Below are 16,203 nucleotides of genomic sequence, written 5' to 3'. Positions count from 1 at the left end.
GCATAAATTCAAAGATTAATTGCTTTGAAGTGCCGCAATGCATGCAAGAGCACCAAAAATATTCAAGCGAAAGTTTTATCTTCCATGGAAAAACTTGCATTCTGCAAACATAAGGAAAATCCAGATAACAGAGTGCGGTGGGGTATTATGCAAAATATATGAAAAATGGATTGTTTTCATTTTTGTTTTATTTCAAATTATTCATTTTGTCAAGTTTAAAGAGAAAACTTCTTATTAAATAAATTAAAATCTGTTTGAGTTTGTTTAAAAAATTTTAACTTCAGGCAAATGCAATTTTAAGAAACTTTTTTTGTTGCACAGACAGTGAAGTTTTTATGTAAATTTATTTTATTTTGAACTGTTGAGAATATGTTTTAAAGCTTTTCCGCATTCCTGATTTATTCAAAAAGCAAAATTCATAAAAGCAACTTTTATAAATAGTTTTAAACATAAGTTTTAGAAAAACTTCAAAATTATTAAAAATATAAAATAAAAAGTATCTGATGCGTGTGTAAAGAAGTTTTTGTTAAATTGTTTTTAAATATCAAAAATCTGAAAAAAGTTGGTTATTGCATTTCATAAAGCTAAAAGAATTAAGATTTTTCGATGCACTTTTTTCAGGATTATATGTTTAAGCTCGCAACTTTATAATTACACGCGTAGATTTTATTCGAGAGTTAGAATAGACCAAAGTATCTACTCAACGATAAAATGCAATTTGCTTCGAAAGCTAAGTTTGCGCTTAAATGCAATGTGTTCGCTTATTAATTATTAGTATTGAAAGCTTAAGTTTGGTATAATGAAATTAAGTTTCAATGTTTCTTAACTTGAAACGAATTATTGCGGGACTATAGACCAGTCACTGTAGATTGAATAATCACCTATCGAAGTAAGGAATTCGATCCAACTCAGACTGCAGATACTATAGAGAAGAAAAACTGCATACCATATGACTGGGGAGTATCCGGCACTGATACACAAGCGGAAGAAACACCTAGAAGGGTATTTCATAGATCATAGGGATCCAAGACTAGGAAAGATAGATTCTATACTGTCTTTCATTAAATAAATCGGAATTGGAGAAACACTCTAATCACACAATTGGCACAATTGATCTATTAGATCACAGTGCACGAATTCTTTTTTCAATAATATTAACTTGAAACAAATTGGAGAAATATGGCTTGTTAGTTTTATCTGTTTCTTCTGGTCAAGGAAATATGCACAATATCTTTATATAAGTGAGTACCTTCTATTGTTACCTAGCTAATGGAAGTAGATCGAAGTAGCTTTCGAATTAATATTTTCAGAAACTATTAAACATTACGACCTGAAATTATTTACGAAAACTCACACGGTTACGAATACCGCGTTATCGAATCTCAGTATAGTTATAGGCTCCTTGGGGAGGTATGCAGACTTCAGTTTAATTATTGCTTAGTCTGATGAAGTGATAAACAATAATCCAGTCAAGGCGTAGAGAGGATTTATGAAGAAGCCTTGCAGTTAATAGAGAGTAAAAGTGTTCAAGTGCACTAAAACAACTAGCCCTAACATAGATAAAAATATTGTTGAATAAAATTCAAAATAATAAACGAAAAAAACGAAATGTTCAGCTCATAAACTTTTTGTGTCAAGTACTTCATCTTAATGAGTACAACATAATCTGAGCTATTTTGTTGTAGGAAAAACGTTATCGTTTTTATAAAATCTAATTTTAGCTGATTTTTTCTCAATTTCCTGATAAGCCTTTATTCAGTTCAACGCAGAAATTTCCAAGTAATCTACTTTCATTTATTCCTTTTTATTTTTTGCCAAATTTCCTTTTGCTTGTTTTTATTAAAAGGATTTTCATCTGAACGCAATCATCTATAGTACTTGAGCATCTTTATTTTTTGTAAGCACATTGTTGTTGTAATTGGTTATTAGTATGGAATTATTTTAAAGGGAATAGTGTTAGTGCGAAGTATCTTGGTGCCCGCGGACAAAATATTTGATGTGTCATTTTTTTAAATAATTTATTTTACATTAAGACCGAAAAGCTTTCGGAAATTCTCATTTAAAATTCGCGCGCTGTATATTTTCCGATATTTTAAGTTTATGTAGTTTGGCAGCACTGTCCTTAATTACTATGCCAAAAATGAGCGCGATCTGTCAGACAGTTCGTTTACGGCAGCTGTTGAAACCAGTTCACCTCAGTAGGGCGTTGCGAAAAAAACAATGGAAAAAAATATTGAACAAAGAGTTTGCATCAAATTTTGTGTTTCGAACGAAATTTCGTGTGCAGAATCGTTGCGAATGCTACAAAAGGCTTATGGGGAATCAGTTTTATCGAAAACTCAAGTTTATGAGTGGTACAAAGCCTTCCAGGACGGTCGTACGACCGTCGAAGACATTTCGCAACGCACTACTGAGGTGAACTGGTTTCAACAGCTGCCGTAAACGAACTGTCTGACAGATCGAGCTCATTTTTGGCATAGTAATTAAGGACAGTGCTGCCAAACTACATAAACTTAAAATATCGAAAAATATACAGCGCGCGAATTTTAAATGAGAATTTCCGAAAACTTTTCAGTCTTAATGTATTTTATATCTTGTATTCTCATTATCTGTAAATGTAAAGAAAAAACAAAATTTAATTTTTTTTAATGACATACAAGTTAAGGTCACTTTAATCGCCTTTTGCAGTGCGTCTGGGAGTATAACAGAGATACTAGAATATACCATAGATACTTAGAATTTTTAAGTTTATAAAATAGTCTTCAAAACGGAATATGTGTAAATCTAATTTCTGCTAAATATTTAAAGATTAAAATTAATTTAATTTAAGTTTTTGCTTTTTGCGATTCAAATTAAATTAAGTTACAATTAAAGTGTAGTATTCCAATACATTTCCAGAAAAAAAAAGCTGTGCACTTAAAACTTAAATTGAATTATTTGAGACTTATTGCACAATAGCATAGTTCATAAATAAAAGCCTCGTAGGTCTATGGTAGCCGAATAAAATGTATAATTATGATTAAAGGCTTTGAAGAGGACAAAAATAAGCAATTATCGAAATCAATCATATACACAAGAAATAAGTTAACTATACGCTACGATAACTTCATAATTTCCTTCATTCATTCGTAAAAGCCGACATTCTCATTACTGGAACCTGTATAATAACGAACGGCAGGAGCACCTGCGGAGCACTATCGGTAAAGAGATCAAAACAATTACATTCTATCGTTCCTGGATAAAGATGGATGCCTTGACAGATCCATCGAAATCTGTCAAGCTGCTCACAATAGATTGAAATTTAGAAAGATTGTGAAACCCTATCCTCTTCCAGGAGTTTAGAAAATTGATAATAAGTTAAAAAATTCGCATCAAGAGTAACGGAGGAACGTCTTTGAAAACTTGAAAATCCTTTTTCCATATCAAACAATTCAAATCATAATAGTAAAGTATTGCTTATATAATATTGTAATAATACTGGGTTATCAAGTTTGTGGTTCTAAAAGAAATTGTAAATATGATGTACATGTGATAGAGACATAGTTTAATTTAATCTTCATTACGTACAAAGCAGAACCATTATTAATTTAAAATTTTTGAATAAAAAAATTTTTATTTTTCCTGCCTTTTTATTTTGTATTTAATGTGTACATAATCCTCAATATTATACTCTCACAATTCAAAACAATTTTTAATAATATACTATTTTCGTTTCGTTTCTGTTTTCATCTTTATTTTTTGCGTTTCTTCTTTGCTTTATTTTCGTCATCTGTCTTCTTAGTTTCGTCAATTTTTCGTTTCTTACCACCATCATTGATATCCTTTATAGCCTTACCATTTCTACCTTTAAGAGCGTTATGGTTGGAACTACATTTGTTAACTTCAAATGTAGATAAATGTTTTTTATCCGGGGTCCAATCGAATAACAAATCCATTTTAAAATCATACGACATAAATGTACGATTAAATAACTTTTTCAAAAAATCGTAGTCTGGTTCGTTTTCAAACTTAAGTGATCGACAGTACAGCATATACATCATGAAATCATCAGGGAGTCCACTACATAAGTCTTCTACATTCGTTGATATTTTTATTTCAGCAATTTTTTCAAATTTTTGAGAGTCCGTTTCGCCACTGAGACCGTCCCAAGGTAAATTACCTCTGTGGAAATATATAAGTAAATATCCAATCGCCTCCAAATCATCACGCCTTGATTGAGTTCTACTTCTCAATGCGTTTATGGAGGCGAAACTCCAAGTACCACAAAAGTTATCACGCAGGTTGCATTGAATATGTTTACCAGTTTTAGGATTGCGATATTGATGGCATAATCCGAAATCTACTAAGTATATTAATGTAGATTTGTCATCACGTCCAATTAATATATTATCCGACTTGATATCCTGGTGTATATAATTTTTGGAATGTACGAATTTGATTCGATCTATTAATTGAACGCCAATCATAAGTATGGTTTTCAAAGAAAATTTTCTTTCACAAAAATTAAACAACTCTTCCAGTGATGGTCCCAACAAGTCCATGACTAAAACATTATAAGTTTTTTCCTTACCGAAATAGAGAATGTTTGGAAATCCAACACCACCACTCAATTTACTATAAAGGTTAAATTCATTTTCGAGCATTAAGTGGCGACTTTCACCATTTTCTATTTTAATCGCTACTGGCTCATCAGTTTCGTTGTTAATTGCTAAGAAGACTTCCCCAAAGCCTCCACTCTTAATTTTTTTCAAGCATTTGTACTTTTTACCATCCACGAAATCAATTAATAAACTTTTGTTAGATTTATTATAATCTAAATAATTCATTTCTGTTAAAATTCGATTAAGAAGCTCACAATTTTTCACTAATACATGCGCCTATTATTTTGAAGATATGTGTAATTTATTTAAAAAAGTTTTGAAATATTAAACAAAAATATTTGAAATATTCAAATATTCTACTGAGATCAAAAAACTTGTCATATTATCTAGAATTCATTTATATTTTATTATTATGTTGAGGCTAGTTGAGTCAGTGTACTTGAGCACTTTTACTCTCTATTAACTGCGAGGTTTCTTCATAACGCTTAGAACGTAGAACGTCTTGACTGGATTATTGTTTATCACTTCATCAGATTAAGCAATCACTGACCTCAGATATACATACCTCCCCGAGGAGGCTGTAACCAGAGCCTGTAACCATTCTGAGATTCGATAACGTGATGTTGGTAAGTTTGTCACTTTTCGTAAATAGTTTCAGGGCTCTATCCTTTATGTATCTTTTGATCGGATCAAACTTGAAAAGTCTTCTCAGAGCTTGTCTTTTTTGTAATATTTTTAATTTACAATCTTATGTTTCAAGATAATGAGGTTCAAATTTTTATCAAAAGTATTTCAATTCAATTGAACTTAAGATGTATATACTGACAGACTTATATATACCCATATATATACACTTAATGTCATACATTTACAGTATACAGTATACTTTACAGCGTACATGTATACTTTAATTGTGTACATATACCAATTGGGTTTTCGCAAATACCCATATCAAGAACTAATGATATTTATGAAGTGGTGTCTGATATATCGATAATTTGCAAAATTTTAATATTGACGTATATTTATTTTTATATTATTTTGTGGTTGCTTTTAAAAAGTAAGGAAAATTTAAAGATTTAAATTAAATCAATTTTAACATATTGTGCTTCAAATGATGCTTCTTTTTGAAATGATACTTTGAAAAAAAGAAACACAATATATGTGGAAACATCAATATCTTCATTTTCTGTGCCTTCACCACTCTTCTGAAGCCTTTACCATTTAAGGCTTGTTTCGACACCAATGCTTTTTTCCATGTTTTAGATGACAAACTTTGAAGCCTACTACTCTTTAGTAAAAATTGTATAAGGATATATATTCTTGACTTGTTTTCAGTACTTGATAAGGATTTCTAACTCTTGTATGTTTTTTTGTCGCTGCATAATTTATTATCACTTAACGATATTTGCTATCACATTTTAGGGATGCATCTTAGACATTATAATAATAAAAACCTGAATGCGTAACTGAATATCAATGTTATTTAATCACAATTCATTTATATAAAGAACTTGAATTTATAGTCTTATTGAATCTAGTAAACTTTTTAAATTGTTCGAAACTATATCACTTTGTAGTGATTCAATTTTGTTATAATCTTATTGCATTTTGTAGAGTTTTCGTTATAATCGAAACTATCATTTTATGGTTGAAATTATAAAATTTACTAAAAAGCTTTAGCTGACTTCTTCTTTATAGTCATATGCAGAAAGCTTTTTATAACAAAAGATTATAATTTTGAATAACTGAAATTATAAACTTTCGAAGTGCGAACAAATAATTTCTAAATTTATGGAAACTCGAGAAAAATATTTATTATGGCATTAACGAAGACCGTAATTTTGTGGTCTTCAGCATCAATAATAACATCTCATATACATGAAAGCTTTCATTCCTAATTTGCTGCAAACTTCATAACAGTGAAATAATTTCCTTCTTATAATTTTCCTCTATTTAGGAAATTTCCCTTTTATTTAGATAAAAAGCTTTTAGTACTTTTTCTACAACATATTCATTTCGAAACAGCCTGAATTTTCCAATAGCGCGAATTTCCATTCGAGTTCGAAATTTAAGAAAGTTGTTTATATTTTGGCAGGTTGTTGGCCAATGAAGATATCTGCTCTTCGTCAGTTGTTTGCTTATTTTTTAATTGAACAGACGTTGAAAACGGAAATAAATTGCTCAACGCGACTTATTTAAATGTTGGCGCGCTTTATTTAAAAAACAAAACAAATGAGTTTTGAAACATTCAGTTTAACGCATTTGCAGTGTTTGTTTGCAATTAAAGTGTGAAAATAATTTTAAATAAAAATCTTCAATAAACTGAAAACTGAAAACTGAACACTTTTGATATTTATTTGCTAATTATATTTTTAAATTTTATTTATAATTTAAAATTAAAAAAAAAATCTATTTAAAATATAAAGAAAATCTTGGCAATTTTTTTTTAAATATATTAAACAAGAAAAAGTTTATTTTAAATTGAATTTATATCCGGCAGCGTTGAGTGCATTAAAAGGATTTGTTATTTGGGTCTGTTTTTAATTACTCAAACATTTTATTTAAAGTCCTTGCACTGGTATAGAGTCCGTTCATACAAACTTAGTCATTTAATACAAATTTTTGTATGGTACTGCAACTTTTTCCACTCGAATGAAATGGCCCCTAAGGATAATACACAACAGAAACCTTCAAATGTACTTGATTGTTTATTTTTTACTATGTGTGCCATAATACAAATAAGAAGGAAAGTTGTGAAAAATACTTTCTTATAAAGAAACTGTCAAATTTGCAGCAATTGCAATATTTTGTATTCTGTTTATTTATTTACACAACATTCAGCACAGAATCCTTTATGTGATGTTTTTAAAAATGCTTTGAAATATTTTTCGGTACATATAATAATCGTTCAAAGCGATTTTTGCTTGATATGAAATTACAAATGGCATAAATAAATAAAGTAAAACACAGCTTAAAGTATTAAAAAGAATATATATAAAATTCTGCAATTTATTAGAACTGTTTAATGTTTAATATATAATAATTGTTAGTACTGAGTGTGATTGCTACTCAAATCATCAAATCGTTGTTGTTTTTCACTCTAGAAATTCTAGTAATTTATTTTGCATATAACGATTTTATTTATTTTATATAAAGTGAGATTTTATGGTAATGTGGCTCATAACTTTTGCATAACGAGTCTTCGAACACTTAAGTGAGTGTCTTAGATTTTTCATCTTAACCGAACGGAAATGCTGACTCATCTCACTTGTCCTATTTCAACATATATTTTATGCTAATTTAATAATTTGTTATCCGTAGTCGTAAGAAATTATAAAGTGTACTCGGCTATGTTGTGTTTTAGTATCTCCACTTAGCTTTGCTAAAGTTTGCTATTTACTTGCAAGTCATTATTTACATATTTTGATAGAAACAAGCCGCAGTTGATATTTATTAGAGAATTTATATTTGTACCATAGTTTGCATATTTGAAGAATATGCAAATTTATACGAGGCACATTTAATGTAACAAAATTGTTGAAAATATTTAAATAATTGAATACTGTGGTATGAGAGAAATATGTAGGATAAAATTTCTGCAAAATTTGCTTCATAAAAACACGTTAAAGCGTTTACTTGTATTCTACATTGTTACTGTAATAAAAACCCACTTTCGACTTTGGATACTAGGGTCAATTGACCGAATATCCTAAAAATATATATATATGTGAGTACTGCTTTCCGACAAAAAAAAATTAAAATAAATAAATATTAAATATTTTAATTAAAGTAAATAAAGTATAAACATAATCAATGTTTTCACTTTTTAATATTAGTCTGTCATTATACAAATTAATAGTCTTAGTCCTAGAATTCCGTTCCATTAGGAGACAGTTTTGCATTTTGTTTTACGAAAATTTTATTTATTCTATTTGTTTTTTTCCTTTTTTTTATATAAATACTATGTACAGGAACTGCTTATATACTCATATGCTCATAGATGTAAGCCATCATAACTTTCAGTTGTTTTTGCTTGTTTCTATATCACAATATATAAGTTATCCAACTAATTCTACTCTAGAGTCTAAAAAATATTTTCTAATACACGATTATTTAGAAATTTCTAATCAGTATTGTATATACTTTGGATTAAGTTATATTAACTTGACTGGTCATAAGCAGTAAGCTATGTAGGGGCTTTATCGAAGGCTTTATGTTAGATATACAAACATTTGTTATCCTTAATATCTGTTTAATATATAGTACAGGTCAAATTCTGTTTTAATTATTTGTTTAATAAAAAAGAAAACATACAGTTTTACCCTTTTTAATTATTATAATACTGGAAGTCAATAAAATATTTAATAATCTGAAAAGTTACACTTTTAATTTTATCATAACCACAGAAACTCAAAAATCAGTTATTAATTCAACAGTAATAAATAATCAAACGTGCAGTTTATTTATATAAACGGGTGTTATATAGATTCATATATAATACCAAATTTTTTTGAACCGTCACTTAAAATAGCTATATAAATTCATTGATATATAAAGAATAAGTTTATATATATAAACTTATAACTTTTAATTCTAATGAGTATAAATCTCGCTTGGCAAAAGAGATTTGAAAATTTAAGTTAGAAATAAACTTCCTAATTAAAACAAATTTTATATTTCCTCAAAAAAGATTTTTATTTTTACATACTCATAGTTAATATTATACTTTTCTTCATTTTATTCTAAATTTTACAACCTTTACAACATCCGAAGGACTTTTAAGCTTTCAATGTTTCTTGAGAACTCTCACTTTACTGTCACATCTATCTATTTTGCGCATAAATATCGTACATAGATTTTTTTTAAATTTATTTAAATAGCTGATAAATACGCATTTGAAATACTAGGAATTTGTTGTTCTGAATTCTGAATAAATCAGAATTTAAAAACTAACCAAAGTAAATCAAAACTTAATGGAAGTTCCTTCATCAAGAGCAAAGGACTGGAAGAGATCAGAGTAGTAGAGTTATTTCATATTTGTTAAGTTGCGCTGATTTTAATATTTCAATGCCCAGCTCAGATAAGAGAACTAAAAATTTTTACTTATATGTAGAAAATATGTTCTATTTGAAATAGAAAAAGGAAACATAAAATAATTAAAAATGTTCTCCGAATCGCAATTCTAGTTTATATAGATCTTGATTTAAATAAATAGACGCACCATATATCAACTCACACTACTGTTCCTAAAATCTAGAAACCACCCAAATCTCACATTATCAATACATCCGGCTAGTTACCAGCACAAATAATCCTTTCTTCAAAACTGCAAATAGTGTGGCATCAAAAAGCCTTTCTAGCTTGTTGAAGAGGGTTGATCACCTTCCATTTCATTTGCTTCTTATAAAAGAAGGAGTTGGAAAATATTTGAGAAGAATAGTTATTTTAACTAATCGAAATAATTTGTTGGCAATCGAATAATAATTGAATACAATTAAAATAATAAGTGAATTAAAACAAATAAATTTCAATGTTATAGAAAATTCTATAAGTATTTCTAAATTTTATTTAACATATATAACTTCAGAAGCTGAAATTTATTTGAAGCATATTTTCATATAATGAAATTCAAATTAAATCAAATATTTAAAATAAATGAATTTAAGTAAAATAAATAATTATTATTTAACTTTGGTTTCTTTGTTGTGGTTTTATTTATATTGCTTATTTTGTTTATTTTGTTTATTTTCGTTTAATAGTCAATTCTTGTAATTGCAATAAAATAAATTAAAATGTCTGTAATGCAATAAAGTGGAGATTAAATTCGATAAAATGAAAAAAGAAAACTCAAATTGTAATTGTTTATAAAACAGACAACAGACAATATAAAAACGATATCGAATTAATAAAAAAGAAAGTAATTTTTTTTATTACCCAAACCACAAGTATTCGGAGCGTTGCAACATAATAAAAACCGATATTAAAATTTTATTGTATGCACTTACACGATATCCTGGATTATCGTTTGTACACACAATAGAAATATTCAGCTCAGCATTATTAGGCTATGGTGGAGATACAAAAGCCGACATCAGTCTTGAAGAGACCATCGCAAAGGAAGGAAAACGCTGTTGTTAACAATAATAGTGCACCAATGAAGAAAGTAACATTACCAAAGGATGAGGTAAGTCACTAAAGACTCATCAGAATGATTCTCGTAATAAAATTAAAATTTTGAGTGAATGTAAATGTAAAAACTGTGGCGAAATGTAAAATATATTGTATCTTTATACTTCGAATGCACAAAGGAACATCCTTTCTGGTAAAATACTTAATAAAAGCAAATGACTTAGTAAGATAATAATACTGAATTGGGGGATTAGAATATTTTTTTACAATGTTGTATGTCTGCTATGATAACTGATACTATAAAATGTAATTGTGTCGGTAACACATTATCTATAACAAGTAAACAGAAAGTATCATATGAAGAATAAGCGCAAAAAATACCGCCAACATTTTTTTGTATAAGTTGGCAGTACAGTATTCTATTCCCATACGGTACTTAAATATAAACTATTATACTAAATCAGCTTAATATTGCAATTAAGCTTTTTATTGTCGTAAATATGGTATATGATGCCATCATTTTGTTAAAGTTTTTGGCATAAAAAATCAATATATATGATCGCCAGGCGTCATTTTAAGTGTATTGCAACTGTATATAAAGGATTAGATCTCCGCCGTTATAGATGAGAAGTTTACTTTTTGTTTTAAAAGAAAGAAAATTAATTTTGATTGAACATTTTATTGCATTTCATTTAATGACGCTGGACGCGCTTTACTCAGTTGTAGTTCCCAAAGAATAATTAGTGTAATAAAATTGTCACACATATTTATGGAGCATAAAGGACAACTCGTTGAACCACTCGTTAAAATATAAACTTTATAATAAACTAACTTTTTTCTCAATTAGAAAAGTTTTAATTGGAAAAGAAATCTAAAATATGTTGTTTGTTGTAACTAAAAAATAAGTGCTCGAAAGTTGAAAGAATTTTAACTGAGAAAATGTATTTAATTATATTATTTTTCATGCAGCCATTTAGTTATTTCGAATATTGTCAAATATATAACATCAGTGGTAATAATTAAGGTATTAATTTATTAACGGATGTAGCTTCTTTAAAATATTTTTTTAACATAACACAAACTAATAAGTTTATTAGTTGTTATATGTATATTACATGCGTTTATTTTATTTTATTATTATTTTTTTTTATTATCTAAATTTTTTCTTCATTTGACGTTCTCATCAGGATGGAATGTTGTAAGAACTAATCTTAGACTATATATAATAAAACAACACTGCAAAAATAAAACTAAAAAGTAATAGATGGTGTTTTATATAGTAATAGCAAGTAGCTCCACCTAAAATTGTCAATATCAATTGGTTTAATTGTTCATATAAAATTTTTGTACTACAAATGTTAGACCCTAGGATAGGAATCATGTAACTTCATATTAACAAATTAAGACTTTGTGATTAAGACTTTGTGATTAATCCATTTGATTAAATAACTTGTCATTAATGGTTATATTAATAATATTTAATAATAATATTTAAATATTAATAATAAAAAAATCATGTTAGAAGAGTAACAATAAATTAGAAGATCACAATAAATTGCTTTCGCATTGTGGTCATTAATTAAATTAAAAGTGCCAAAGCCTGGAACTTGAGCACTGAAAGTTTGTGCAGCCTTAGCTACTTGTGGAAAAACACGTTTAGTCATCACTTCTAATTTGACAGACTTGAGTTTTAAGCCTGGCACTTGCAATCCAAACAAATTATATACGGACTATAAACTAATTAAAAATTTGATTATTTCTTAAGATATTTAGAGTATTGCCAAGTACTCATGATCAGTGGTTATTGGCAATACTCGAAACATCGGTGTATGGTCAGCAAATTTTCAATAAATTAACTAAAATTTTTGTCTTTGTCTTTACTTTACTATTCGAATACGTCTAACTTTTAATTTTATTTGCAAAATAATAAAGATAAAAATATTTTTGATTGGTATATGTATTGCTATATACACTGTCATATATATGAGGTAGCCCTTCTGACTACCAAACTATTACAGCCATTTTTAGAGGAAACTGTTCGAATGCGGCAAAACTCTTTACGGTTCCTACAGAAATTGAGTCCATTAGATATTAAAGCAACAGTAGTTCCCCATTGTTTGCACTTTGGTTTGGTAAAACATTTATCTCTAAGCTGTCAGTTGGTTTAAATTAAAAGCATTTAATATTATTTATTCTATTTATTGTAAAAATTATACTTACTTACTCATTATATAAAATTTTGTGTCATAATTACATATTAACTGTCCACACCTTATGTGATAAATGAAAACAAAAATAAACTTACTTAGCACTACTAAAAGAACTATAATAAACCATTTTTAATTTCATTAATAGCTACTGTCATTAAATTAAATGATATAAATTTCAAAAAAAAAAAATGTTTCTTTGTAGATAAGCCGCTTTATGATTACGCAATTATAATAATTCATTCGACTAATCCTCTTATGTATTTATAGTTTCTAAGCTGAAACATTTAAACACTTAATTTCAGCTTGCTTAAGCAGAAAATTTAGATTTCCACAACAACAAATTAAATTTAATTTGAACACTCACATAACATATGTAATAGTTTTGAAAGTTTTCGTACTAAATTTATGGAATATCTTTTATACTCCTGCTTTTTATACTCCTACTTTATTTTTAAATATAACTCTACTTCTTGAAAATACATACATATATAATATTTTTAAACTTCACAAAACTAATATGTTTGTGCGTTACACGCTGCGTATGAGTGACTTATTTTTGTGCATTCGCATACTGTATTGAACGGTGTGAAGTTAATGTATTACATTTTTTGTATATATATTTTTGCTACTCTATGTTCGCATATGTAACCTATATTTTATTTTTGCTGACTTTTTGCTAAGAAGTTCCAAGACGTAAAAGTTTTCCAGGCATTTTACCTACAAAATTTTGCACGGGCCTAGTTAATGTCATAAAAGTTTTATCGCAGAAATTAAAAATGATTTATGTAAGCTTGAAAAATATCATGATTACTTTTTTGAAAGTTTATAATTGTTCACCCAAATCAATAAATAAGAAATGCGCACAAATGGCCTTTGTTTAACAACACCCATTTTTAATTTATGTCCCGTCCCCTCTCGAATTTGCTCCATATAAAAAAATAAAAAATTAGATTACACAAAGTAAAGTTAATAAAATGAAAACGCAAACACAATTGAGAAATGAAAAAGGAACAACAGATAAAGATCAATATTTGGCAAAGTGTTTCTGTTTTCCAAATTCAATGTTAAAAAGTTTCAAAATATATGAAAAATGTGCTATCTATCAACAGAGCTGAGTGTGGGGTCTGAGGCTTACCTTTCAAGAGTTGTTTGTTTGTTTGGTTTGTCTGTAATAAATTGTACAAATTTTTTTAAAAAAATATAATTTATAAAAATTTTTTGAATTAAATGGTGCCGATAAACAATTATAAAAAGTATACAACAGACTTTTGTCTGCTATCAACAAAGGGTCGAGATATCACAATATAAATGGAATACAAATATATTTTATTTAAATAGGAGCCTTATTTGAATGCAGTATTTCTTAGTTAGTAACGACTAAAAAAATTTGTAAACTTTTTATAAGAGAAAGAGAAAAATATATCCAATTTACACATATAATTTACATATATATTCAGTTTTCGAATTGAATATGCAATTGACATAAAACCAAAAAATTGACATCAAAATTGTTTAAAATGAAGATGTAGTTGACAGCAATGAGCAATTTTGTACAAAAAGACTAGATTTAGAATAAGAAAACTCATGGATTCTGCAGAATAATAATACTTCATATTATAAGGTTGTCAGTTTGAAAGAATTTCTAACCAAGTACTCAAAAAATCTTTGTCAAGCAGCCACTATACTCTCCTAATATGATGACTTTTTTTCCAAAATTCAAATTATTGCTTCGAGACACCCGTTTTTCGGCGATAGATGTCATAGAATGGAATTAATCCATATTTACATATAAATAGCATATAAATATAAATATAGCATATAAATATAGTCCATATAAAAAAATACGTTCAAAGAAGGTTCTAATGATTGGAGCCTTTATTATTCGTGTATTGTTGCGGAAAAGCCTATGTTGAAAAGGATATAATAAACTTCGATGAATAACATTTATTTTGTTTCGCATTGACTGATTTTCGGTACTAATTTTTCATGGTAGTATGACTGTTTAGAGCCTGCATCGTTGTATAGCTTGTTGTGTCTCTAGATCACATTATCGCTAGGTTAACATTATACACTATCTACAAGAAACAAGTTCTTCTAATAAAACATTTTGAAAGTAGTAGTTATTTAGGTGCCATAAATGAAAAGCTGCTCTTGTAAAGTTAGCAATCGTTAGTATTTTAGTGTTTTTAATAGTTTATTCTTCCATCTATCGGGTGTTATCCAGAATTCAGAATTTTGTAAAGTAAGACCGTCTTATCCTCTTCTTTATTCCATTACGTTCCCAAGGGAACATTGGGCCGTCATATGCTCAGTGCAAAAAGTGTACTACATCAGGGAGCATGTCTTTTGGGGTTCAATAATATTTAATAGCATTACACGTTTTAGGTTTTATTTATACTTAAAATTTTGTGTTAGTAACAAAAAAAAGTAATGTACTATAAATGTCTTATGTCGATAAAAATATGCAGAGAGAAATATGTAAGTGTCTTTTCTATTGAATCTGTAATTCAGCAAGCATGATTAGTAGCCTACGGATGAAAAATGTTGTAGAACTCTTTGTGTTGTTAATATTTAACAATATTGTGAAAAAAAAAAACAAACAAGATTGTTGGTATTGTTGAATGAGTACTTTTTTAATAAAAGTAGCAGTCTCATCTGAATACAAATGATTTTAAAATAAATAATCAATACGAATTTAACAGTTTTCTATTCATTAAAAAGCAAATAAGTATTTTTTCATAAGTACTTTACATCATTTTAATTTTTAATTTATTTGTCTTGACTAATTTGTTATGTTGAGTCAATGCACTTGAGCACTTTTATTCTCTATTAACTGTAAGGTTTCTTAATAACCTCTCTCTACGCCCTAATTGGATTATTATTTATCACTTCATCAAGCTTAGCAATAACTGGCCTTAGATCTGCATACCTCTTAGAGGAGCTTGTAACCATTCTAAGATTCGATAACGCGGTGTTGGTAATTCTATCAGTTTTCGTAAATAGTTTTAGGGCTCTATCTTAACTATAATAAACAAAATATTGCTTATCACAAAAATTTGCCTTATACAAACTTCTATAAATTCCATTGAAAGAAGAAGAAGAGTTATAATAATTACTTAATTAAATTTATTCTATAAGTTTATTAAATAAACACAATTTCATGAGACAAAAAAATATTTTTGTTTATTTTCTAGTTAAACTCGGTACAAGCTATTGACATAAGCAATTATTGCGTGTAGACTAACAAAATAGGAAATAAT

At 27.9% G+C, this 16,203-nt stretch overlaps 1 protein-coding gene across 2 annotated transcripts in view; it reads left to right on the top strand.

The window, feature by feature from the left end:
- Positions 1-16,203, top strand: part of LOC119671253 (dipeptidyl aminopeptidase-like protein 6) — an 89,151-nt gene that overhangs the window by 52,857 nt on the left and 20,091 nt on the right. The window contains exon 1 of one of the 2 annotated variants that reach the window (XM_038081795.1): positions 10,482-10,788. The exons of the other annotated variant lie outside the window; for it this stretch is intronic. Coding sequence (XP_037937723.1) covers positions 10,672-10,788 — 117 coding nt within the window. The 5' untranslated portion in view covers positions 10,482-10,671. Of the gene's footprint in view, positions 1-10,481; positions 10,789-16,203 lie in introns of those variants that run through there. 2 annotated transcript variants of the gene reach the window in all.

The sequence above is a fragment of the Teleopsis dalmanni genome, chromosome 1, assembly GCF_002237135.1.
Source record: "Teleopsis dalmanni isolate 2A chromosome 1, ASM223713v2, whole genome shotgun sequence".
Taxonomy (NCBI): Eukaryota; Metazoa; Arthropoda; class Insecta; order Diptera; family Diopsidae; genus Teleopsis; species Teleopsis dalmanni.
Note: the sequence above shows the minus strand (reverse complement) of the source record. Positions and strands in the feature narration are given on the sequence as shown.